Source organism: Geotrypetes seraphini, chromosome 3 (assembly GCF_902459505.1).
Source record: "Geotrypetes seraphini chromosome 3, aGeoSer1.1, whole genome shotgun sequence".
Classification (NCBI taxonomy): domain Eukaryota; kingdom Metazoa; phylum Chordata; class Amphibia; order Gymnophiona; family Dermophiidae; genus Geotrypetes; species Geotrypetes seraphini.
This window is the reverse complement of record NC_047086.1, coordinates 259,276,374-259,304,313: the sequence shown is the minus strand read 5'-3', so window position 1 is coordinate 259,304,313 and position 27,940 is coordinate 259,276,374. Positions and strand designations below refer to the sequence as shown.

Genomic DNA, 27,940 nt, shown 5'->3' with positions numbered 1-27,940 from the left:
TGTACCACAGCAGAGTCGGACATCTAGGGTTGGAGAGACGAGTCTGCTCACCTCCAGACAATAGAATTCTTCTGGTGTTTCTCTGACTGTTTATTTAAGCTACCGTAGTGATACTGTTGGAGAATACTCCAACTACCTTTCTTCCAGGTACTTCTTAGAAGTTGTGCTGATGTGAGACCCTGAGGGTTACTGGTGGCTTGAGTTGCCAAATCTCTGTCTGGATCCCTGATAAAATCAGAGTGGAGGAACCTGGAGCGAACGTCGTTAGGAACTGGAGCGAACGTCGTTAGGAACAAAAACTGCCTCTGCCTCCTCCAGTGAGTCAACAAGGTCTTCTGTCTGGTGGAGATTAAGGGTGGCAGGGCTATATATAAGGCCATATAAGCCTTTATCTAATAGTATCTGTCCTCTGTAGGGCTGTCTGCTTGAAGTGGCTTTGGAGGCTAAATTGCCCACCCATTGCCTGATCCAGAGCTTCCTACAGGCTGAAACAGCATATGCCAACACCTTGCTCATGACACTGATGTAATTTATTTATTTTAAAAATGTATATACCACCTAAAATCTAGGCAGTTTACAAAACATACAAAATAAATAACAATACAACATATAGAGCATCTGCAACATGATGCACCCCTTCCAACACCAGCTGAGGCAATCTTCCTCCTCAGCAGGACTTCATCTTAACCTGGTGTGGCAGGCACGTACCACAAACGAGGCTGCTGTTGCAGCTTTGATCCCTAAGGCTAGTGCTTCAATTGCCTCTTAAGAACCACGTCCACCTTGTGATCTTGTGCATCCTTTAACCTCACACCTCCCTCACTAGGAAAGGAGGTATGTTTAGTCACTTGAGTCACTGTGGAATCCACCTTCGGCTGACTAAACAAGCTGCTGAAACTCCAGAGCCATAGGGTAAAGTTTGGACATAGTTTTTCCTACCTCCAGGGAGCCTTCCGAAGTCTCCCACTGCTCAGTGGCCAGCAAGATGACGTCTGGATGCGCAGGAAAAAATGTGGTCTGAGTATTTGTGCCACTCATGACTGTGCACTGAGAAGTGGATGGCTGCTGAGGCTCCAACTTCAACTCTATGAGACCATCTGTAATAACATGTGGGATGGTAGCCGACTTAAAAAGCTGCCACACCGAAGGATTTTCTCCCTGGTTGAGAGCAACTATTGCTTCTTTGGCCCCTTAACTCCCAGTCCCTGACAGGAAAGCAGCAGAGCCCTGGGACAATAAAGGCAACGAGTCTGACCTCCAAGCCTCCCAAGTCCTGCTCCCCTTGATCACTTAGGCTGGAAGCCAGCTTTCTCTACGGTGGGGAGATCTCTGGAAGACAGATCTCTCCTTTGTCCAATGCCGATGTGCCCCCAGGCAGTGCAGTGTGTCCCAGAATCATCAAATATGCTTTCCAGAGGAGATTCACAAACTCCGGGATAAATCCTTGAACATGTGGTCCCATAGACTCCTGTAGGACCTCAAATTGGCTTCTCTTGGACTCCGCAGTGCCCATACATTTGCGTTTCATGCTTTTGCTGTTTGTGCTGTGGTCTCCGGAAGGGATTTTTTTCACTACTACTTGGACCCTCTGTGGATCCCCAGCCCTAAAAGATTCAGAGAAGGCTGAGCCCAAGTCTCTCACCTGTCCCTGGCATGCGGAACACAGACGCTCCTCAGCCAACCATTCAGTGCAAAACTGGCATGATATAAGGCCAGAACAGCCTAAGGAGCCCATCTCAGTCAATTTTGAGCCAAATCAAGGAGTTTTGAAGCAGATAGAGGCCACCACCAGCAAATTTGTGCCAAAAACGGCCCATGGAGACTCCGTTGAATTTCAAAAACTCAGAGAAAGGGAGCTTGGAGAAGGGGGACTCTAGCTTTGGCCCCAGAAACCCATGGGGAATAATGGGCTGTACTTTGGAAAAAAGTTGTGAAATTAAATATTACAAGCGAATGCGCTGAGGGAAAGCAACGCAACACTAGAAAACACAATTTCTTTGCTCTGTAGAAAATGAAGAACTGAGGTACTGCGAGCCCTCGTTGGGCAGGAAGGCACTCGCGAATGCGTGGTGTGGGCAGTCTGAAAGCTTTTAAAGCTCTTAAAGTGCTGGTGCACTTTTGCACTGTCTGTACCAGGCTCTGTGGATGACATCACCCACATGTGAGAATATGCTGCCTGCTTGTCCTAGGATAAAAACTGCTATGAGTGTGGTTATAAAAACTACAAAAAAGCAGTTTATAAATCCCTTTCCCTATTGTAGTTCAAATAGGTCCTTACCAGTCAGCTATTTCCTGCAATTTTATCTGTCTCATCTGTTGCTCAGCCACAATTCAACTTGGATAATTCCATATACTATATGGAATCCATCCAAATATAAATTCATCCAAATATAAACTGAGGTAACCTTTTTCCCCAAAAAATAGGAGAAAAAAAAGGCTGACTCGAATATAAACTGGAAATTAGAAATTTGGATACGTGAGTGTCATCTGCCAGGGATTATGCCATAAATAATAGTGAAAGATTTTGGAGAATGCTTTAAAGTTCTTGCAGCATTATCATTTAATTTTTAATTCTTGTTTATTGTTAATACATGCTTGATAACATATTCAAAGGTGTGTACAATTTATATAAACATTTTATGTCAGTGATCCATGCCTTCAGTTAATCTACCTACTTATTACATAAGAATTGCCACTGCTGGGTCAGACCAGTGGTCCATCGTGCCCAGCAGTCTGCTCCCACGGCAGCCCTTACGTCAAAGACCAGTGCCCTAATTGAGTCTAGCCTTACCTGCATACGTTCTGGTTCAGCAAGAACTTGTCTAACTTTGTCTTGATTCTCTGGGGGGTGTTTTCCCCTATAACAGCCTCTGGAAAAGCGTTCCAGATTTCTACCACTCTCTGGGTGAAGAATAACTTCCTTACGTTTGTACAGAATCTATCCCCTTTTAACTTTAGAGAGTGCCCTCTCGTTTTCTCTACCTTGGAGAGGGTGAACAACCTGTCTTTATCTACTAAGTCTATTCCCTTCATTATCTTGAATGTTTCGATCATGTCCCCTCTGTCTCTCCTCTTTTCAAGGGAGAAGAGGCCCAGTTTCTCTAATCTCTCACTGTATGGCAACTACTCCAACCCTTAACCATTTTAGTTGCTCTTCTCTGGACCCTTTCAAGTAGTACAATGTCCTTCTTCATGTACGGTGACAGTGCTGGATGCAGTATTCCAGATGGTGGCGTACCATGGCCCGGTACAGCAGCATGATAACCTTCTCCGTAATCATTCCTAGCATTTTGTTTGCCCTTTTTACCTTACCTTTGAGACTTTCCATCTTCTCCCATTGCTCCTGTATTAACCTAGCTGTACGTATTATCCAGTGTGTCAGTTTGTGTTGTCAAGAGCAGAATATTACTCAAACCTCTTGTTTAGGATGTAGAATCATACGCACATACCCTCACCAGGGAGCACTGCTTGCAGCTTCTTTACCCCCCTCAATGATCGGCACTGTTATCCTTCACCCTCATACAATGACCAGCATGCCCCTCCCCACTAAAGACCTGTACTGCTATCTTCCACTATCTGATCCTCCCGTCGCAGACCAACATCACACAAACAGTTCTGATGCTCAGGAAGCTGATGCCAATTCTCCTTGCTGTCTGGTATGAGGTCTTGAGCATCTGTGCATGCTTGACTCCCTTCTCTTAGAATCCCAGAGAGGGCTCAAAGCCCCTCATCAGCCCAGCACAGGAGCATTGGTTTTGGTTTCCTGAGTTCCAGAACTGTAAGTGTGATGCCGGGTTAGGGGGTAGTGGAGGATAGCAGCACTAATCATCGGGTCAGGAGGGGAGGAAAAAAACACCATCATTGGAAGGGAGCTCAAATATAAACCCATTTTTTGGCTCAAAACTCTATATTTATATATGGTATTATCTATTGTAGCATTTTAGGAAAAAAAAACCCTGAAAGAATTTGGATCCAAGTAAGATGTTGAGCATGTTACACGAATAATAGCAAAAATTCAAATTACCTTGTGGTATATCTTGGAGATGATAGTACCAGAACACCGGAAGCCCCGTCATAGTAGTACCCTTTTTATAAACAGGTGATGATCTATCATTAGTTTCTGATGGTATCTTTTCTCCTGTCAGTTTTATTGCTTGGAGCTCACTGAGTTTAGGGCTTATCTCCACTAAATGAACAGAGATGTCACATTTACCCATCATAGATCTAAACTGATCAAAGACCTGAAAATACAAGCAGCATTCTATTAAGAAGGAAAAACTTATGAAAATAAAAAGTAAAACTTTGGGGTTTGAGAGACACTGTTTCCTTGGGCTGCTGTTGGTGACTTTGGGCTAGATTCAGTAAGCAAACCGATCGTGTATCGATTGGTTTGCGACCCCTTTGAGACCCGATTCCCTCCAACCTGATTCACTAACCTCTCCTCCGATCCGCTTCCGATCCGTGCATGCAAATGAGGGGAAACGGCATGCAAAGTAGACAGGGACAACAAATCTGGGACACCGACTGGGCTGGCAGATCAACAGAAGAAGTGACTGCTGGGGACCAGTCGCACACGTCTCTGCCAATTCTCCTGCTCCATTGCCACCCTGCATTCTGTCCCGATCTTCCAGCCCTGCTCTGTCCAGATCATGCCCTGCATTCTGCCAAGATCTTCCAGCCCTGCTTTCTGCCCCGAGCTTCCAGCCCTGTTTTCTGCCCTGATCTTCCAGCCCCGATCATGCCCTGCTCTCTGCACCGAGCTCTGGATCTCTGCCACCTTCCCTAAAGTGCGAGCCCGCAGGTTTAAAGCAGGGCTGCATGCCGCAGTGCAGCCCTGCTTTAAACCCACGGGCTCGCACTGCAGGGAAGGCAGCAGAGAGTAGGAGAGTCGGGCGGGTTAAGGCCTAGCATGTTCTGGCTGATTGTTCCGTACCCCCCCCCCCCCCGTCCCTGCCTGCCTTCCTCCCTGCCTGCAAGTGACTTCCTTGCGTGAAGAGAGCATGTACAGACCATCTACAGCAGTGGTCTCAAACCCGCGGCCCGGGGGCCACATGCGGCCCGCCAGGCACTATTTTGAAGCCCTCAGTATGTTTATCATAATCACAAAAATAAAATAAAAGTTTCTTGATCATATGTCTCTTTAGCTATAAATTACAATATTATTATTAAGACTTAGCCAAAAGGAAAGATTTATAAATTATAAAGAGTTTTACCTCATGCAAAATTGTCATTTCTTCAATAAGACATTAACTATTTTTACTGAGGCCCTCCAAGTACCTCCAAATCCAAAATGTGGCCCTCCAAAGGGTTTGAGTTTGAGACCACTGATCTACAGGGAAAGCAGACGGTCTGCGCATGCGTCAGGATCGCACACTAGTGATCTGTGCGGTCGGAGGGGGGCGTTCCTCCTATCGCCCTCATTTTAATTTTTTTGTTTGGTGAATTGGTCGGGCCTGCATGGATCGGCCACCGATCAGGCACGGAGAGTCAGGTGAGTGAATCTAGCCCTAAGACTTTAAAACTGTTTTGTAATCTCTCTTCAACTGAATAAGATTTCCATAGAACAAAGACATGGAGGTCAATATTCAAAATTACTTATACATTAATGAGTGCTAACTGCATGTTTTTCTTTAAAACCTCTAGGACACCAAATGGATAAATTTTGTCCATATATGTAAATCAATATACTGTATATCTGTTTAGCTTGAGAAGAGGCCACAGGTATGGTCTAAATTAATCAAGAGAACAGTAATATTCAGCCACTATTAGATAAATTTTATGCTTTAACGTATATGGATAAATAGCAGACCTAGCTTTATACAGATAACTTATTTATTTCATAGTACCCAATATACCACATTCCATTAAACATATAAATGTGGTTTGCAATATAAAAAATAAATCAAAGCATATCAATATAATTCACATAACAAAACTCAACTATCGTATTTTTCGTTCCATAAGACACACTTTTTCCCCCAAAACAGTGGAGCAAATACAATTTTTTAAACACCTCCCCTAGCTACCTTTTTTAAAATGCCGGTGGTCCAGCGTGGTCTCGCCAGGAGCTTTCCGCACTCCTGCTGGATGGCTGCCTCCTTTGTTGCTGCGAATCGTGAGAACTGATGGCAGCTATTCACGGAGCGGTACGGGACCAGGCAGGAAGCGAAAAGCTCACACTCCTGCCTTATTCACCGCTCTGCAGCAACAAAGGAGGCAGCCGTCCAGCAGGAGCACAGAAAGCTCCTGGTGAGACCGTGCTGGACCACTGGCATTTAAAAAAAGGTACCAGGGGGCTGGGGGCTGCCTACCACCAGACGCACCAGACCACAAGACACACCTACATGTAGAGGAGGAAAAACCAAGAAAAAAAATTCTGAACCAAATTTTTTTTTCTTGGTTTTTCCTCCTCTACACATAGGTGCGCCTTATGGTCAAGTGCGTCTTATAGACCAAAAAATACAGTAATATAAATACATAAAAAATAGACAAAAAAATTATCCCAATAGAAACAAGAGAAAGGGGTTCATTTGATGTGATCCACCCAATAGTAAGAAGCTCTCTGCTTCAAGCTCATTCTAACTGTGGCCTTTTGCTGAACTATAGTATTTCCTCTATGAGATAGAGACTATGGGAGACTTTTACAGGTTGTGAGACCTATTGCTGCATTTTGTTGGAGTTGCTGAAGTCACGGGCTTGTACAAACTAATTTCAGTTCAGATGTTGAGAGCTAATGTGTGGCATGTGGGTGTGTAGATTTCTTGCTGTGAAGAGTTTCTCAAGAACACAAAACAGTGCTGTAAAGACCATGAGCTATTTAACAGTACTGAAAGGAAATGCAAGGCAGCAGGACACTCCATCTGGGAACCTAAGAGCTGATAAAGAGATGCCAGGCTAATGAAACTGAGGCACTGATACCGATGTACCTGTGTAAAGAATGGAAACTTCAAGAAGAAGAAAGTTCCAGAAGCTATGCCTGCCAAGGGCCCCCCAGGGAGGGGTTAGATAGGCAGCATATTTGCTCCAATAGGGTGGTACATAATCACAGCCAGGGGATGGTCTAAGACAAAGAAACTTTCTGTATAAAACCCCCATGCTTTGGCAGAGCTTCTTTAGAGAAGCTGCACCATACTTACAGAAATATGCTGGCACTCTGTTTGTATGAGTTTTTCCTTCTCTCCATTGTATATGTCCAAACTGATTTATTTCTGATTTGCCAAATGCTGCTATAATACTTATTACTAGAATAAAAAGTTATTTGCTGTTTTTTGGGTTTTTTTCCTTCACGATGGATCCCCAGTGAGGTAAAGTAAGTAGCCTTTATTTCATCTACCTGACAGAAAAAGCACCAGAAAGGAGTAGAGATGTACAGAACATAAAAACATAGAACAGTGTACGAGGGTTTCTGGAAGCTGTTAGAAGCATAGGAGTGCCTTCTTATAATCAGGGGATTAATTTTGAGGCAGAAAAATCCCCCCCACACACAAGTATTTAAACCCAATTAATGCTCCCTAAAATTGTCTTAGGTTCCAACTAGAGGTCTGCACGAGAACAGGGATTGTGGGAATCCAGCTGGTCCCACGGGAATCCCTCCTAACCCACGGGACTCCCATGGGGACCCCCTTCTAGCCAACGGGACTCCCACGGGGATGGAAGCCTTTGGAAGCAGGGTTTCATCCATATAATATAATAGACACATCAGCCTTAGTAAAAGGGGTTTATAAGTTAATTACCTAAACAGAAAACAAAAAAAGGGTTCCACCAAAGATTCCACAAGGAAAACAGCAGCGCTAACACAAAAGAAACTGTGGAATTGATGATCCTGTCAGAAGTAATTGCTGCTTTTTATGGGGACGGGCGGGGATGGAGGGAATTCCTTGCGGAGATGGGTGGGGACGGAGAGGATCCTGACGGGGACGGGTGGGGACAGAGAGGATCCTGGCGGGGACAGAGAGGATCCTGGCGGGGATGGATGGTGATGGAGAGGATCCTGGCGGGGATGGGTGGGATTTCTGTCCCCGCGCAACTCTCTAGTTCCAACTCGTGCATCTGACCTGCAACCTGCATCCATAAGGGAGATCACCTCATGCCTATGTCAGCAGCTTAGGCCCTGAGAGAATATACTGCCAGAAACTTCCTAGATTTGATTATTTGAAGGGACACCTTGAATTTTAAGAAAATGGAATGTGTTATTATCCCAAGATCGCAGGCAGCATATTCTCACATGTGAGTGACATCATCCACAGAACCTAAAGTGAACTGTCATTTTAAGAATGCAAAAGGACTGTCCTGTGCCTTCCCACCTGCTGCTAGCTCGCGGAACCATCAGTTCTTTATTTTCTGCAGAGTGGAAAAGTCATTTTTTGGTTTTCTCTTTACACGCCTTTGGATGTGTTTTTCACATATGCATATTATATATGTTTATTTTTTGTGTGTTTTAGTTGTGTATGTTTTGTGCCTTCCTGTATTGATTTATTTTCTATTTCTTTTATTTGCCAGTATTACTGAAAGGTGTTCTTTCAGACCTCGGAATATTAACCTCCTTCTGCTCATTGAGGAACCTTGTCTCTGCATTATTTTCTCTGCCCTCTCAATAATTTTTATAGCTTCAAGTCAGTTTTTGAAGTGTCGTTGAGAACGACCAACTCCGACGACTGAGGCTCCTCTTCACAGCCCTACTATACGGCCATCGACTTCAACATTCAGCTCTACCTCAGCTACTTCGCTGCTGCTGCTGCCATTGGAGGCTCCATATATGAAGGCTGAGAAGTACAAGCACTATTCCCCTTCCAAGCATCATCTCCATCAAAGAGATGACGACCAGATGCCTCTGCACTTGTATATTCTGTGCCGACTACCACGCAGGCACCAGTTCCAGGATCTGTGCTGCCTACCACATAAGCACTATCTTCACAGCAGCAAGTGCATTTTGTGCCACCTACCATACAAGCATTACTTTCACAGCAGTAAGCGAGATACCGCAACGCATTCCAGAGCTTAACTATTCTCTGGGTGAAAAAATATTTCCTCCTATTGTTTTTAAAAGTATTATTCTGTATCTTCATCGAGTGTCCCAATGTCTTTGTAAATCTTGATGCAGTAAAAAAAAAAAAATCAATCCACTTGTACCTGTTCTACACCACTCAGGATTTTGTAGACTTCAATCATATCTCCCCTCAGCTGTCTCTTTTCCAAGCTGACGAGCCATAACCTCTTTAGTCTTTCCTCATATAAGAGGAGCTCCATCTCCTTTATCATCATAGTTGTTCTTCTTTGAACCTTTTCTAGTGCCACTATATCTTTTTTGAGATAAGGAGACCAGAACTGAAAGCAATACTCAAGGTGAGGTCGCACCATTGAGCGATACAGAGGCATTATAACATTCTTAGTCTTGTTTACCTTCCCTTTTCTAATAATTCCTAGCATCTTGTTTGCTTTCTTAGCTGCTGCCACACATTGAGCAGAAGGTTTCAGCGTATTGTCAACGATGACACCCAAATCTTTTTCTTGAGCGCTTACCCCAAAGGTGGACCCTAGCATCTAGTAACTATGGACTCAATGGACTGCTGGATTCCTGAACACCAAGATGAAATAATGAGTGCACTTTGGCGATTGAGAGTCCAGATAAGTCCCTGGTTTATGTTACGAAATTTTTCTGCAGCAGTGGATAATTTTTGTGCTATACAAGAAGTGTTCTCCTAGTTTAAGTTGATGTATTTTTCACTTATTTTTTGTGGCTGAAACAACTGAGCTTACTAAAGGGCTCATTGGACTATTCAGGAGTGGAGTTGTTTTAATCCATGAAGCAGAACTGATGTTTTTCTCCACTCCTTTATTTTTGCCATTCTCTCTAATTTTCACTTGTTGGCTTGGGGAGTGAATGTAAACTTTGACTCATTATTTAGTTTGTAGCAGGTTGTTTTGCTATTGTATGGTTTTTGCAGTGCATCCAGGATATTGATTGAAGTTGAAATCACTCATTATTATACTGTTGCCCAATTTGCCAGCTTTCCTATCTCTGAAAACATTTCTTCATCTGTATGCTCATTCTGTCCCGGGGAACGGTAGTATAACCCTACCCTTCCCTTCACACATGGAAATTCTATCCATATGGATTCCACACTGCTATCTGTGTCATGTAGAATGCTTATTTTGATTGATTCAATTCCCTCTTTAACATATAGCGCAACCCCTCCAATTTGATCTACCCTATCCTTGCAATATAATTTGTACTCAGGTAATAAGTGTCCCATTGATTGTCCTCCTTCCACTAGGTCTCTGAGATGCTTATTATATCTACCTCATCATTCAGTGCTATATATTCTAACTCTCCTACTTTATTTTTTAGACTTCTAGCATTTGTCTACAGACACTTCAAATTATGTTTTTTCCTTGTTATTTACAGGCTGCTGAGAAGATGATAGGGATTACTTCACATCTTTACTCTGCTTCCCTCTTAAGCACTCTTGGCTTTCTTTCACCATTTTTGGGAATCCCTAAATGTTCTGATTCAACAGTACTCAAGGATACTCCACACCGAACCATCTGCTCCTGGGTGTCAGCTTTCCCCCTGTCTCCTTTTTAAACGTTGGCGCCAGCAGCCTGATTCCATCCCGGTTATGATGGAGACCAATTTTTTGGAATAGGCTCCCCCTTTCAAAAAGTTAGCCCTGTTCCTACCAAATCTAAATCCCTCAACCCTGTACCATTGTCTCAACCGCACATTGAATTTTTGGAGCTCTACCTGCCTCTTGGGCCCTCCACGTGGAACAGGGAGCATTTCTTAAAATACTATCCTAGAGGATCTGGATTTCACCTAGGAACCTAAATTTGGCTTCCAGAACCTCCCTTCCATATTTTCCTATGTCATTACTACCTACATTAGTACCAAGAAAGCCAACTCCTCCCGAGCACTATCTAATATCTTATCTAAGTGGCGCATGAGGTCTGCCACCTTCGCACCAGGCAGGCACCTGACCAAGTGATCCTCATATCCACCAACCACCCAGCTATCTACAAGCCTAATGATTGAATCTTCACTACAATGACTGTCCTAATATCTCCCCTTCTGGGCTGAAGCCCCTGGAGATAGATCATCGGTGCAAGAGGATATTGTATCTGCATCACTTGGTGGGCAGGTCCTGACTACAGGATTATTTCCTGCATCACCAGGGTGATGTACTCCTTTTAGGAGACTTTCCTCCTCCACAGAAGCACTGGGGCTGCCAGACTAGAAGTGGGATTTCTCTACAATGTCCCTGTAGGTCTCCTCTATGAACCTCTTGGTCTCCCTCAGCTCCTCAAGTCTGCAATTCTAGCCTCAAGAGAACAGACTAATTCTCCGAGAGCCAGGAGCTCTTTCCAGTGAGCATACACATATAATTTAGTAACATAGTAGATGACGACAGATAAAAACCCGAATGATCCATCCAGTCTGCCCAACCTGATTCAATCTAAAAATTATTTTTTGTTGTTTTTTTTTCTTAGCTATTTCTGGGCAAAAGCCCAAAGCTCTGCCAGTACTGTTCTTAGGTTCCAACTACTGAAGTCTCCGTCAAAGCTCACTCGAGCCCATCTACACCATCCCAGCCATTGAAGCCCTCCCCAGCCCATCCTCAACTAAATGGCCATATATAGACATAGTCTGTGCAAGACTGCCCAGTACTGGCCTTAATTCTTCAATATTTACTACTAGTCTTATAGCCCGTTACATTAAGGGATGCTAGAATATGTGTGTCTGTCTTTATTTTTTTCTCTCTCTCCTTAGCCGCTTTCTGTATTTCTGTCTTTCTTTCTTTTTTTTTTTCTTGGCTGTCCACCACCACCCCTTGCCTGATCCCCCTGCCCATTCTCCCTTCCTTTTACCTCCCTTGTGTCCTCCAACATCCCATCACTGCTCACCTTATCCAGCAGCAGCCCTTCTCCCTTTGTTTTACCTCCCCCCTGCTCCCCCTGTCCAGCAGTAGGCCTGCCTTCACTTTTCTGCCCCCCCTGTCCATCAGCACCTCTTCCCCTATCCATCAACCCCTTTTTCCTGATCCCCCTGCCCAGCAGTACGCCTCCCTTCCTTTTTCTGCCCCTCCATTTCCCTGTGCTGCAGCATTTCCCTCCCAAACCACTTCCCTGTGCAGCATTTTCCTCCCCCCATACCTTTCTCCTTACTAGAGAGTTGCGCGGGGACAGAAATCCCACCCGTCCCCACCCGTCCCCGCCAAAGTCCCACCCGTCCCCGTGAGGAATCCCTCCGTCCCCACCCGTCCCCGTGAGGAATCCCTCCGTCCCCACCCGTCCCCGCGAGGAATCCCCTCCGTCCCCACCCGTCCCCGCGAGGAATCCCCTCCGTCCCCGCCCGTCCATATAAACTTCAGAAAGTTATTTCATTTAATTATGCTACTGAATTAAAGGCTCTGGTAGAAACCCATTTACAAATAAGCAAAAAGACTTTATTAATTTGAAAATATTAATTGGGAAGAATACATACTTTGCAAATGGGTTTCTACCAGAGCCTCTAATGTTTATAAATTTTTATCAACACAACTAATATACTACTTTATCCTGAAGCAAAATAAAAAAAAAGAAATATAATTCTTTTCCTACCTTTGTTGCCTGGTTTCTGCTTTCCTCATGTTCTCATTCAATTCCTTCCATCCACTGTCTCTCTTCCTTCTGCATCTTCCATTTGCTCTGTTACTGTGCCTCTCCCTTTCTTCCCCCTTCCAAATTGGTCTGGCACCCATCTTCTTCTCTCCGCTCCCCCATAGTCTGGCATCTGTCTTCTTCCCTGCCAGTGTCTTCTCCCTACTCTCTCTTCCCCATTTCCTTTCAGCGTCCTTCTCCCCCCCATCTTCCCCATGTCCTGTCAGCGTCCTTCTCCCCCCTCTGTCTTCCACATGTGCTTTCAGTGTCCTTCTCCCCCCTCTGCTTCCCCATGTCCTTTCAGCGTCCTTCTCCCTCTCTGTCTTCCCCATGGCCTTTCAGCGTCCTTCTCCACCCACCCCCCCGTCTTCCCCATGTCCTTTCAGCATCCTTCTCCCCCCCTTTGTCTTCCCCATGTGCTTTCAGCATCCTTCTCCCCCCTCTGTCTTCCACAAGTGCTTTCAGAGTCCTTCCCCCCCCGCCTTTCCCATGGCCTTTCAGCGTCCTTCTCCACCCCTTTGTCTTCCCCATGTCCTTTCAGCGTCCTTCTCCACCCCTTTGTCTTCCCCATGTGCTTTCAGCATCCTTCTCCCCCTCTGTCTTCCACAAGTGCTTTCAGATTCCTTCACCCCCCCCCCGCCCTTCCCATGGCCTTTCAGCGTCCTTCTCCACCCCTTTGTATTCCCCATGTGCTTTCAGCGTCCTTCTCCCTCCTCTGTCTTCAAGTGCTTTCAGAGTCCTTCCCCCCCTCCTCCCGTCTTCCCCATGGCCTTTCAGCGTCCTTCTCCCCACTCCTTCTCTACCGCCCCGGGTGCAGTACAGCCGGCCAGGTCCCCTTACTTTTGTGGCACTTCCCCGACCGACTGACAACAGCCCCGGTCCGACAAACCTCCCTGCCCTTAACTGCGAATCTAAATTACCTTATTACAGCTGCTGTAAGAAGATAATTTAGATTCGCGGCTACAGGGCAAGGAGGATTGTCGGACCGGGGCTGTTGTCGGTCGGTCGGTCGGGGAAGTGCCACAAAAGTAAGGGGACCTGGCCGGCTGTGCTGCAACCGGGGCGGGGTGTGGCGGGGCGGACCGCCCCCTCCCTTGGTAGCCACTCGAACCGCGAGGCTACTCTCCTCCTTACCTGCACTGCCTGCAGCACAGAGCCAAACGGAAGTCTTCCCGACGTCAGCGCTGACGTCGGAGGGAGGGAGGGCTTTGTTTAAGCCCTCCCTCCCCTCCGACGTCAGCGCTGACGTCGGGAAGACTTCCGTTCGGCTCTGTGCTGCAAGCAGAGAAGGTAGGGAGAAGAGCCGCGCGACTGAGTACATCCAGCTTTGTTTAAGCCCTCCCTCCCCTCCGACGTCAGCGCTGACGTCGGGAAGACTTCCGTTCGGCTCTGTGCTGCAAGCAGAGAAGGTAGGGAGAAGAGCCGCGCGACTGAGTACATCCAGCCCCGCAGGAACCCCGCGACCCTCGGAGGCGTCCCCACGGGATCCCCGCTACCCTAGGGGGCGTCCCCACGGGATCCCCGCGACCCTAGGGGCGTCCCCACGGGATCCCCGTGACCCAAAGGGGGAACCGGCGGGATGCCCGCGGGTCCCGCGGGATTCCCGTCGTCCCCGTTCCCGTGCAGCTCTCTACTCCTTACCTCCATGCCCTACCATTCTCTCCCCCTCTGCTCCCTTTCCTCCTTCAACTTCATCAGGCAGCAGCAACAGCAACATTTATAATTAATTGCTGTTGCCGGCTTCAGGTCTTCCTCTCTGGCGGGTCCTGTCTTCATGAAAACATGAAGTAGGCAGGACCTGCCAGAGGGGAAGGCCTGAAGCTGACAACAGCAGCGAATTTTAAACGCTGCTGCTGCCCGAAGAAGCCAGGCCTTAACCACAAAGCTGGGGGGGGGGGGTGAGGGGGGAGGGTTTTAAAAGGTACAGCGGCAGCGGTGGTGGTGGGGGGTTTGGAAAAGCAATCGGCCGTGAAGTATGCTGCCTGCATACTTCACGGCCGACGGCTTTTCAGGACTTTAAAAAGTTGCCTGTTTTATTTTTAAATGCCGTCCGGGCTCGGCTGCTGAGGCCTGCAGACGCCGACAGCCGCGCCGGCCAACATCCGCCTCGGGGGGGAGGGAGAGAGAGAGCTTCGCGCGCATGCGCACCCCTACCTGCGGTGCTCTACAGCGCACGGAAAACAGAACAAGAAGATGGAGTGCGCATGCGCGGCTAGCGTTTTATTATATTAGATTCTTTGCTGATTCTAGATCCTCTGTGTTCATCACACGCTTTTTTGAACTCTGTCACCGTTTTCATCTCCACTACCTCTCCGAAAAGAAGAATTTCCTTACATTACTCTTGAGTCTACCACCCCTCAATCTCAAATTATATCCTCTGATTTTACCATTTTCCTTTCTTTGGAAAAGACTTTGTTCTACGTTAATACCTTTCAAGTATTTGAATGTCCCTCCTTTCCTCTAGGTATACATATTCAGGGCTTCTAGTCTCTACTCATACGTCTTTTGGTGCAAACCTACTATCATTTTTGTCACCCTCCTCTGAACTGCTTCAAGTTTTCTTGTGTCCTTCGCCAAAACTGAATACAATACTCCAAGTGGGGCCCCACCAACGACCTGTACAGGGGCATCAACACCTTCATTCTTCTACTGGTTACACCTCTCTTTTTTCAGCCCAGCATCCAGTTTTTTTTCGTCTTAAGTTCTTCGGACACTATCACCCCGAGGTCCCTCTCCCCATCCGTGTATATCAGCCTCTCACCTCCCAGCATATACGGCTCCTTCAGATTATTAAACCCCATACATTTCTCTGCATTTCTTTGCATTGAATTTTAGTTGTCAGATATTAGACCATTCCTCTAACTTTTGTAGATCCTTTTTCATGTTGTCCACTTCCTCCTCGGTGTCTACTCTGTTACAAATCTTGGTATCATCCACAAAAAGGCAAACCTTTCATTCTAACCCTTCAACAATGTCATTCACAAACATATTGACCAGGATTGGACCCTAACACCGAACCCTGAGGGACTCCACTACTCACCTTTCCTTCCTCCGAGCGACTTCCATTAACCACTACCTTCTGACGTCTGTCCATCAACCAAGTTCTAATCCAATTCACCAATTTGGGTCCTAACTTCAGCCCTTCAAATTTGTTCAAGAGCCTCCTATGAGGGGAGGGGTCAACGGCGCTCAGGCGTTCGGCTCTGCAGGCAGCTGAGAGGAGCAGAGAAGAGCAGGAGGTGAGCGGAGGGGGACAGGAGAAACCCGGAGGGGAAAGCAGGAGAGAAGGAAAAGCAAGAGTTAGCTCTGCCCACCCCCGATGTCATCCATTGAAGCTCCCCCTTAAAAGGGGAAGGGCCAATGGCACTCAGCCGTTCGGTGCACGTCAAAAGCACTCGTCTTTGCGAGAGCGCCTTTGCGAAGGGCCATGAGAAGGGATGAGCCACCACTAAAGAAGAGTGGAGGGAGACCATAGCAGACGCAGAGGACTTTCAACCAGGCAGACACAGTAAGTACAGAGACACACAACTAGGCAGACACAGCAGGTACAGAGGCACACAACCAGGCAGACACAGCAGGTACAGAGGACATAGCAGGTATAAAGGACACACAACCAGGCAGACACAGAGGACACAACAGGTGCAGAGGACAGCCACAGCAGGCACAGAGGACACAGCAGGCGCTGAGGACACACAGCCAGGTAGACACACAGAGGACAAAGCAGGCACAAAGGACACACAACCAGGCGGACACTGAGGACATAACCAGGCGAACACAGAAAACACAAGGCACAGAAGACATCCACAGGAGACCGGCAAGTGGGCAGCAACGGAAGCAGCAGACAGAAGCAGGATGTTGAGCTACCCAGTTTTCTGCACCGTCTGCCATATGTATGACTACCTCCCTTCTGAGAGACGGTCTTACATATGCATTTGATGGGGAAAACTGGAAAGTCTGAAGAAGCAAGTCAGACTCCTGGAGGGCAGAATACTGGAACTGGAGGCATTTCAAGCAGTGGAGGAGGAAGACAGAGATACAGAGATCATCAAGACGGAGGACACCATCGAGGAAGAAGTCTGGGAGCTGGAGAACTTCATAGAAGAGCATACAGGGAGGCCGTGGAAAAACACCAGCAACAGTGGAACTGCTGGGATACGCCTACAGAGAGTGTGGACCACCAGACGGACAGCCACCAGGAAGAAATGGGGGACACAACAGCAAGATCAGGAAACAGAGAGGGAACCCACAAGAAGACGAATGCCAGAATGAGAGGAAATGGATAAGAACGAAGAAGACGGACCTACGGCTGGAGAGATGGACATACACCAATGACACTGACTTGCGGCTGGAGAATCAAGAAAAGATAGAGAGGACAGCAATCATCGTGGGGGACTCTATCATCAGACAAGTTGACAGCCACATAGCGGGAGGAAGACTTGATCGACTGGTGACCTGCCTACCGGGAGCCAAGGTTGAAGACATATTGAGCTGCATTGATAGGATCGTCGACAGTGTGGAAGAAGGAGATATGGTGGTGGTGATCCACATGGGGACGAACAACGTGAGCAACAGGAACTACAACAGATAAGTACTGAAGAACCAGTTCCGGATACTAGGAAGGAAGCTAAAGACCAGAACGCAGAGGATAGCATTCTTGGAGATCCTGCAGGTACCCAGGGCAGATGAGAAGAGACAGATGGAGCTGCAAGCAGTCAACGCGTGGATGTGGCGCTGGTGTGAGGAAGAAGGATTCCACTTCGGGCGCAACTGGACAACGTTCTGGGGGAAGAGCAAGCTATTCAGGAAGGATGATACTCCACCTCAGCAGAGACGGAACGAGGCTACTTGCAAGCAACATCAAGAGAGAAGTTGAGAAGTTTTTAAACTAGGAAGAAGGAAAAAGCCAACAGTCGACTGAGAGAGAGAGTCGATGGTTCGGGAACAGGTATACCCAGAGGATACCGTGCAGGAATATGGAGAAGACTCACCAGATCGCAGACAAGACAGACTAAAAGGGACACAAGAGGGCAGGACACTCAAGAAGGGAACAGGCTACAAACTCAAGTATATGTACATGAACGCAAGGAGCCTTAGAAATAAGATGGGTGAATTTAGAAGCTGTGGCACAAAAGGAAAACGTTGACATCATCGGCATTATGGAAACATGGACTGATGAAAATGTCTGGGACACAGTGCTACTGGGATACAAACTATACTGCAGAGACAGAATGACTCAAAAAGGAGGAGGCATTGCCATATACGTCATAGAGGGAATTGAATCTACTGGAGAGAACATGCCACAATAGACGGATAAGTTAGAGTCTTTATGGGTCAAAATTCTGGGAGTTGTTAGCGCCGGGGGGGGGGTGCGTCTTCGGGCAAGAGGGATTTGGCACCCTCCTGCCAGCGATCGATATTGTCGGAGGGGGGAGATCAGTAATGTCGGGGGGGGGGGGGCGGTCAGTAGTGTCAGGGGGGGCGGTCGGTAGTGTCGGGGGGAGGGGGGTGCGTCTTTGGGCAGGAGGGTTTGGGCACCCTCCTGCCAGCGATCGGTCAGGGAGCCACGGCCCGCTATACTTATAGCGGCAGAGAGATCTCTTGCTACGATAAGTGTAGCGGGCCGTGTCGAATCTAACCCGATTTTCTAACCCGCGTTTGTAACATGGACGCCGATTACAGAATCGGGGTTTAGTTTAGGCCGATTCTGAATAGGACGCCTCTCCCGGGCGTCCTATACAGAATCAGGGCCTAGGTGTCTTGCGGGCCTCGCCTTCAATATAGGCGGCCTGCCTGGGGAGCATTTTTTAAAAAAAACGTGCATCCCGATTGGCTGATTAGACAGCTTTAGGACGCCTACAGCTGCCTAAAATCGGGACGCACTTTTGGAGAATCAGGGCCAGACTGTGCAAGTCTGCCCAGTACTGGCCTTAGTTCTTCAATACTTACTATTTATTTTCTGATTCTAGATCCTCTGTGTTCATCCCAAACTACTTTGAACTCAGTCACTGTTTTCCTCTCCACCACCTTTCTCGGGAGTGCATTCCAGGCATCCACCACCCTCTCCGTAAGGTAGAATTTCCTAACATTGCCTTTGAATCTACCACCCCTCAACCTCAAATTATGTCCTCTGGTTTTACCATTTTCCTTTCTCTGGAAAATATTTTGTTCTACGTTAATACCCTTCAAGCATTTGAACGTCTGAATCATATCTCCCCTGTCTCTCCTTTCCTCTAGGGTATACATATTCAGGGCTTCCAGTCTCTCCTCATAAGTCTTCTGGCGCAAGCCTCCTATCATTTTTGTTGTCCTCCTCTGGACCACCTCAAGTCTTCTTATGTCCTTCACCAGATACGGTCTCCAAAACTGAACACAATACTCCAAGTGGGGCCTTACCAATGACCTGTACAGGGGCATCAACACCTTCTTCCTTCTACTGGCTACACCTCTCTTTATACAGTCCAGCATCCTTCTGGCAGCAGCCACTGCCTTGTCACACTGTTTTTTCGCCTTTAGATCTTTGGATACTATCACCTCAAGGCTCCTCTCCCCGTCTGTGCATATCAGCTTCTCTCCTCCCAGCATATACGATTCCTTCCGATTATTAATTCCCAAATGCATTACACTGCATTTCTTTGCATTAAATTTTAGTTGCCAGGCATTAGACCATTCCTCTAACTTTTGCAGATCCTTTTTCATATTTTCCACTCCCTCTTCGGTGTCTACTCTGTTACAAATCTTAGTATCATCTGCAAAAAGGCACACTTTTCCTTCTAACCCTTCAGCAATGTCACTCACAAACATATTGAACAGGATTGGCCTCAGCACCGAACCCTGAGGGACTCCACTACTCACCTTTCCTTCCTCCAAGCGACTTCCATTAACCACCACCCTCTGGCGTCTGTCCGACAGCCAGTTTCTGACCCAGTTCACCACTTTGGGTCCTAACTTCAGCCCTTCAAATTTGTTCAACAGCCTCCTATGAGGAACTGTATCAAAGGCTTTGCTGAAATCTAAGTAAATTACATCTAACATATGTCCTCGATCCAGCTGTCTGGTCACCCATTCAAAAAATTCAATCAGGTTCGTTTGGCACGATTTACCTTTTGTAAAACCATGTTGCCTCGGATCCTGTAACCCATTAGATTCGAGGAAGTACACTATCCATTCTTTCAGCAACACTTCCATTATTTTTCCAATAACTGAAGTGAGGCTCACCGGCCTGTAGTTTCCTGCTTCATCCCTGTGACCACTTTTATGAATAGGGACCACATCCGCTCTCCTCCAATCCCCAGGAATCATTTTCGTCTCCAGAGATTTGTTGAACAAGTCTTTAATAGGACTTGCCAGAACCTCTCTGAGCTCCCTTAGTATCCTGGGATGGATCCCGTCTGGTCCCATCACTTTGTCCACCTTCAGTTTTTCAAGTTGCTCATAAACACTCTCCTCCGTGAACGGCGCTGAATCTACTCGATCAGAGCAACAGAAGGAGCCAGGGAGAAGAGAGGAGAGGAGAGAAGAGCAAGGGAGGCAGAACAGGCAAGCAGCGAGCCAAGGCAGAGGAGAGCAGCGAGCCAGGGGCAGGCGAGAGGAAGCTCCATCCACCCCCACTGCGTCAGCAACATCTCATCCCGGACTCCCCCTTAAAAGGGGGAGAGCCAACGGCACGCAGCCGTTCGGTGTGCGGCGAAGGCGAGCAGCAAAGGCGTTCGTCTTAGTGAGAGCGCCTTTGCGAGGGGCCTTGAGAAGGGCTGAGCAAAGACAGCCAAAGACTCCAGAACACCAGAAAACAACAGTAAGGTAAGGAAGAAGCGGGCACACACGCAAGGAGAGCACACACAAAAGAGAACACATACAAAAGACACACACAAGACAGGCAAGGATAAATAGGCATCAGGTTCCTGAGACAAGAAAGAGGTAGGCCCAAGAGAGGACAGCACTAACTCACAAATGTGAGGAGCCTAAAGACCAAAATGGGTGAACTAGAAGTCACGGCCAAAAAAGAGGACCTAGACGTCATTGGAATCACGGAAACATGGTGGAATGAGGAAAACAAATGAGACATAGTACTACCAGGGTACAAACCCTATAGAAGAGACAGGACTCACAAGAAGGGTGGAGGAATAGCACTATATATAAAGGACATCATTCACTCGACCAGAGTGGATACGGCAACGAAGGCGGAAGGACTGGAATCATTATGGGTTAAATTACCAGGAAGAAATGGACTTGACATAAAATTGGGACTGTACTATCATCCACCTGGGCAGACAGAAGCAAACGACAAAGAGCTGGAAGCAGAATTAAGGCGAGAATGCAAAACCGGAAATGTGATGGTAATGGGGGACCTTAGTAGTAAATCAGAGCCCCTTTCTTCTCCACCTAATCAATACACACAATGGCTAAAAACTAGTAAGTCAGAAATACAGGCTCTATACCAGATCAGTAGCTACCCTAAAACACAGGATTTTAAATAGAAATGCAGGCTCTATACCACCCTAAAACACAGGAGTTTTAAACAGAAATGCAGGCTCTATACCAATCAGTGGCTATCCTAAAACACAGGATTTTAAACAGAAATGCAGGCTCTATACCAAATCAGTGGCTACCCTAAAACATAGAATTTATAACAGGATTTTCCCTACTTTAGTCACCCTGTGCCACAGGCACCAGGATTTAATTAGAGTTAATATAAGTCTTACCCTTATTCTTATGAAGGGTTTGTTTTTTTAAAGTAAGAAACAGGGAGGAGGAGAAGAGAAATTAAGCAGCTATAATGATGAAAAACAGTGAAAAGAGCAGAATGTGAAATGCTGAGTAACTTAGCTTTTAGAAGTTCACAGGGCAGACTTGTTCACAGCACTGGCTTGGCTTGTAAGTATTCCTAAGGGCTGCTTTGGGACTCTCCTTAGCTGGCTTAGGAATACTTTCAAGGGTTTTAACCTCTTTTCCCTTCTCTGGAAAGGCTTCCTCGCTAGGAACAGGAGCAGCTCTGTGACAATATCCACAATCAGATCTTTATCAATTTGTTGCGATTGAGTCAGATGTCCGTAGACTACACCCATGTAGATAGAAGTTCCATCTTCTTGCCAACTGGGAGATAATCATACATGCAACACTCGGTGCAAAAGACTGGATAGCTCCCCTCTTGCTGCTGGACTACTGTCTGCATCTTATTATTGAGGTACTGGGTATGTTAGACTGGTATAGAGAGCATTAAGATAATTTGTATGCTTTACAGGCAGTCCCCGGGTTAAGAATGAGCTCTGTTTTTTAAACCATTCTTAAGTTGAATTTGTATGCAATGCGGATCCTGTACAGTATACAGTCTATAAAAGGATTAAAGAACATTAAACATTAAAGAAACAGTCCTCAAAATAAAGTATGTTTAAATAGAAAGAAAAGATAGGTTTCTCATCCATCCCACTGTTTCCTCTCCACCACCACATCCAACATTTCTTCCTCTCTTCTCTCTTCCCTATGCATCTGTACCTCACGCCTCTCCCATCATGTCCAATATTTCTCTCTCCCTATGCCCAATTCACTGCTTTCTTTATTTCCCCAAGTGCATCATCTCTCTTTCCCTCTCACTCAGACACTCATGCCCAACAATTCTCCCTTTCTATTCCCCCACCTCAGCATCTTTCCTCACTCCCTCCATTCTTCCATCCTATGTCCCAAAGTGATGCTCCCCTTTCTCCCTGCATTCTGTGTCCCAAGTTCATGCTCCCTCCCTTCCTTCGGTGTCCTATAGCGACCCTGCCTTGCCCTTCCTGTGCCGAGCCCCTTCTTTCTCCCTTCCTGTCAAAATGCGACTCTCCTCTTCCCTTCAGTGTCCCAATATGCCCCTTGTCGTCTTTCTCTCTGTCTAGAATGTCTCACCTATTGCACCGGAAGGGGAATTTGCAGAACACAGGAAGAATACTGGAACCAACCTGATGGAAAAATAAATGCCCAGATAAAAAAAAAAAGCATTTTGTTTTGAATTTGATTGAAATTATGTTAGCTTTGAGAAATGTATATAGCAGATAACTTTGTATTGTGTGGAATAGAAAAGGAAATGCAGGGGATGGAAGAGATTACTTGCGGAGAAGGAAGGGGGAATGGAATGGATCTTAGCAGGGACAGATTTGATTTCTGTCCCCATGAAACTCTCTAATTGGGCATTCAGGATGCAATAAAGAAATAGATGATGATTTTTAACAATGCTTAGAAAAAGAGACTTTAATAATTATAAAGGGCTTACCCGCAAAATATCATTCATAAGAGCACCTCTACCAGGACCCAATTCAACTAAATGGAAAGTTTTAGGTTTTCCGACAGCCATCCATTCACTAACAACCCATATGCCTAGCAACTAGAGGAAAGAAAGAGAAAATATAAATATTTTAAATAACTAAATATTGTATCGCATACAATCCTAATGTACTTGGCAACACACAGATAAATATTTGCAATAAAAAATACGTAATTTATGTTAAATGTTTTATTGAGTTTTAAGAATAAAATATACATAACAAAAATCTTACAAAGAATATCATCTCAACTCAGTTATTATAAATATATAAATTCAAAGAAATCATCAATCAATTATCACCACAATACAAACACAATAAAGTACCTCCCAACACTCCCTCCCCCCTTCCCACCCTCCACCCATCCCATATAATACTAATAAATAGTGCTTCACTTTCTGATTACAAATGTAATGAGTTCACTACAAAACTGATAATTGCTGTATATAAGATTCCCAGGTCATCCAAAATTTACTGTTTTTTATAAGTTGGGGAGGTCGACCTGAAATGCTGCCCTCCAATGCCAAAATGAGGGAGGACTTTCTTCCAATGTTGTAAAATACATTTTTGATCTACAATAAAGGATTTGCGAAATAATTCCCTAACCCCTTTCTTAAAAATCCTGTCCCATTGAAGAAATAATACCATCTGGGGGGAAGGAACCACAATCCTAGAAATAATTGATCCAAGAAAAACACAAACAGCATTCTAAAATTTCCAAATTCTGGGACATAACTAAAAAGCATGACCCCATTTTTTTACATTTTAGGCATAATATTGTCTCAGCACAACCAAAATGTAAAGCCTGAACTTGAGAAACATAAGCTCTCATAACCATTCGAAATAGATTCTCTCTATACCGTATTTTTCACTCCATAAGATGCACCTGACCATTAGACGCACCCTAGATTTAGAGGAGGAAAACAAGAAAAAAATAATTCTGAACCAAATTCTCTCTGCCAGGCTCTGGACCCTGTCCCCCCTTCCTGCCAGGCTCTGGACCCTTCCCTCTTCTGGTGGTCTAGTGGTAGGGAGGAACAGGGCAAAGGGCAGGCAGGCATAGTGGCCTAGTGACAGGTAGGGCCCCCCACCCCGAGGCAAGCAAGCAGGCAGGGCCCCCCAAAGTGTATTATCTTTCTTCTCTTCTTAACTATCCATGTGTACCATTTCCTCCCCTTCCATTAAGTATCACATCTCTTTATTCCTCCCCTTTCCAGCATTATTCCATGTCCCTGCCCCTATGCTCCCTCCTCCTTCAGCATTTCTTTGCTCTGTCTCGTTCCCTTCCGTGTTTGCCCTGGTTCTTATGCTGGGATTTCTCTCTCTTATGCAGGGATTGCTCTGTCTCTTTCCCTCCATTGATTGCCCTGATTCTTATGCTGGGATTGTCATTTCCTTCCTCCTATACTCCTCCTCATCCCCACCCCCCACCCCGAGGCAGGCAGGCAGGCTCCTCCGCACCCCCTTTGACCTCTCCCCATACCTTTAGTTTCTCCGGCGCAGCTTGATGGGTCCATTCCTCCATGTCCCGCCCGTACGCGAAGGGAGTCAGAGGAGCGGCGGTGGAGGCAGCTGAGGCCCGGATATGCTGCCCAGTGCTGCCATGGAGGAAGGGAGGGAGGAGAGTTGGAGGCCGGAACCAGCCACCGCTGCTGCTAACAAAGCCACTCGCTCTCGTCAGGGCTGCGCCGTCATGCCAATTTCCAGCAGCTGCCGGATCCGATGGCTGCTGCTTGTGCCCGGCCCATGGGGAGTGTGTGTGTGAAGCAGAACATGTCTCCAGCAGCAGAGCCTTCCTGATCAGCTGACGCGGCTGCCTCTTCTTCCCTTCTGTAGCAGCAGAGCGGCACAAGGCTGCCTGCCTGGTCCCGCGCCACTTCCCATGAGAATGGAAGCGGCGCAGGACTAGGCAGGCAGCCTTGTGCACTGCTCTGCTGCTAGAGAGGCAGCCGTGTCCAGCGAGGGAGGGTACCAAAATTAAAATAAGATAACGGGGGGGGGGGGGGGGTATGGGTATTTGCTCCATAGGTGGAAAAAGTACATCTTATGGATTGAAAAATACGGTAATAAGTGCTAGATATTGATGAAATGCCTAATTGAAGAGTCTTTTCTATTATTACCTCACTAATTTCCATTCGCAATTCCTCAGTCCACTTATCTGCAATCCATTTATAGCTCATATGTGGATATACAAAATAAAGGGTCTTTTTAAAGTATGATATTGAGGGTAGAACTTCCAAATGTTCAAACAAAGTTCCCAGTCTATATCCCACTCCCAATGTCAAATTTTCCTTTTTCAGTGTGGTAATATAATGAACTAATTGCGTATAAGCATATATGTCTGTGTGCCTCACACCCGAATTAGTCAATAATGCGTCAAATGAAAGTATATTGTTGTCTTCTCCCACAAAAGAAAATATATGTTCCAACAAAGAATCTGCCCATCTGCAAATAGAGCCCTGTTCCATACCAGGAGGAAAGGTGGAACTCCCCACTATTGGAAGAGAGTCAGTATGCTTTGTGTCAGCATAGTTATTGCTAGCATTCTTAGTTGGCATTACTAATGTCAGCGAAGGCCTATGGGAAATTATATCAATCTGACTCTGGATGCAGAATTCTGTGCTCCTGCACATAATTCACATACATTAATCATTCAGCCAGACTGGATTGTTTATCAAGAAGATAGGCTGCTTGAATGGAACAAAGAAGCCAGAGACTAATCCCATCTACCATGCCTGCAAGTATCACACCCTCCTTATCAATTAAATTAACCATTGTTTCAAACAGTTTACAAATTCTAAACAGAAAGATACTGGGACATACAATAGTTTCTATACAGAGAATACGATTCCAAGTTATAAAAGCCTCCTTTCTGCAACACATCTGCAGCTCTAGCTCTCTCTCTTTCTCTGTCTATCCTTCTCTTTATCTATGGAATACGAAGCTTGGACCATCACCCCATCTCCCTTTTTCTCTCTATCTGCCTCTCCTTAGAACTTCAGGCTTCTATGTCTCTCTTTTCCTCTGAACTCTGTAAGGCAGAGAAACTGCGTTGCTCTCTCATTAATTGTAATGCTTAATTGTAATGCTTATGAATACTACTTTTCTGTAAGCCTATTTCTATAATATATTCTTTATGCAATCACCTCTAGCTGTGCCTCTTTGATTCTACTTCCTGGTGAATCATCTGTGAGGGAACTGAACCTGGGACCTGGTGTTTGTAAGGGCGCCTCTCAAGTGACCTCACCAACCATATATTGTGGGGGCCACTAACAAACCTTACATTTTGGGGGCTTCTCTCGGTCCTTCCTGATGATTTCATTTGGGTAAGTAGAATTCAATTTTTTTTATGTATAGACAGAGTGAGATAGAAATTAAAAGACCTTGGAAAACCCTTAGATTGATTGTACTTTGGACTGGATGACACACTGGTGAAAAGTTCCAGTAATATTGTGGGGTTTTATACTTGGTGAGATTTTATTTATCAATAGACTTTGTATTTTTGATTGATAGACAGAGTGAGATAGAAATCAAAAGACTTTCTGGAACCCTTAAATTGTTTAGACTGGGATGACACACTTGTGAAAAGTTTCAGTAATATTTTGGGTTTTATATTTGGTGAGATTTTACTATCAAAAGTCTTTGTAGTTTACCTGTGCCAGTTTGCATTGTATGATTTGCTATTATATGCTTGCTAGAGTGTGTTGCATTTAAGAATATTTGAGCTGCTCTGAAGAAAAGCAGGGTTCAAAGTGAAAACAGTCACTCAATTAAGACACGCCACATCTGTACTAATAACTTTTACTTTTTTACCTTGTGCTTTTAATTCTATTTCTTGTCAGTCTCTGCCCTGGTGAAAGGCCCAGTGCACACTGGACTGGAACTGGCAGCTGACACCTCTGCTCTTCTAACAGACTTCTTATATTTTTTCCTGCTAAACTTCTGCCTGTAAATTTCAGGTAGTAACCAGTGTGGGCAAGTGTGGGCATAAGTGTATTATTTATGCCAATGACTCTTGCCTAACACACTTTACCTCGATTTTCTACCTATTAATTAAAGTCTCCCTCCTTCATCAGTGGGAGCATTTCAATCTCAAAGGCTACACACAGACAGGGACATTTAGAAGACCATATAAATATATGAGCAAGGCCCACGAACCAAGGCAGACTTCTGCAGCCTCAAATATGAACCCTTTTGATTTTCAAGAACTCACAGATATTGTACACAAATATTTTGACATGAAAGGGGGTCCTTATGAGGGTAATTTTCCAGAACACACATGGCACGATATTCAGAAACAAATGGTTTCTCATTCTCAGGAATTTAGAAAGAAAACAAATAAAAGAAAATGCCTTTTCATTCAAGGAATATTAAGGGGAGTTATTAGCCTAAGACAAGAAAACACTGACTTGAACACTCAGTGCCATCAGCTGTCCAAAGACTTAGATGAGGCACAAATTAATATATCCATGCTAAGAACCCAAATTGTTCAAGCTACAAATTCCTTTTTAGCTGTAAATGAACAATTAGAAGAGGCCAAGGCAGAATTAAAGTATTTAAAGTCAAAATGTGCCTCACAGGGACAGGTTCATGCTGTCACCTCACAGATTCTGCCGTCTGCACCATTTCCACCCTTACCATATAATCCATGTAGTCAGTTTATAGAGAAAAAGAACACTGTTTTTGAAGCAGGTCAGAGAAAAGGTAAACTAGCTACAGATGTAGAACAGGAAGAAGAACCCACAAATGAAGATGAGGAAAATTCATTACCAGGCCAGAGCAATACCAATAGTACCCCTATAAGTGACACAGCTCCAGTAACTGTAGTGCTGCAGGGACATATGAAAGATAGTGACATTGAAAGAATAGTGGAGAAAGTGGGCCCTATGCCTTTTAACATAAATGAATGGTGCAAATGGGCTACAGACATACTGATTCACTGGGGTCTAGGGAAATACAAAAGGATTTTGATAAGCTTATGCACCTAGCCCTGGGTTCACATTATTATAAAT

At 45.6% G+C, this 27,940-nt stretch overlaps 1 protein-coding gene across 5 annotated transcripts in view; it reads right to left on the bottom strand.

The window, feature by feature from the left end:
- Nucleotides 1-27,940, bottom strand: part of NDUFAF7 (NADH:ubiquinone oxidoreductase complex assembly factor 7) — a 268,244-nt gene that overhangs the window by 116,639 nt on the left and 123,665 nt on the right. For 4 of the 5 annotated variants that reach the window (XM_033935902.1, XM_033935906.1, XM_033935905.1 and 1 more), the window contains 2 exons: nucleotides 22,880-22,990; nucleotides 4,025-4,241 (listed from right to left, as the gene is read on the bottom strand). In XM_033935902.1, the coding sequence (XP_033791793.1) occupies nucleotides 4,025-4,241; nucleotides 22,880-22,990 (328 nt within the window). The remainder of the gene's footprint in view (nucleotides 1-4,024; nucleotides 4,242-22,879; nucleotides 22,991-27,940) is intronic. The other variant, XM_033935904.1, reaches the window with a different exon arrangement.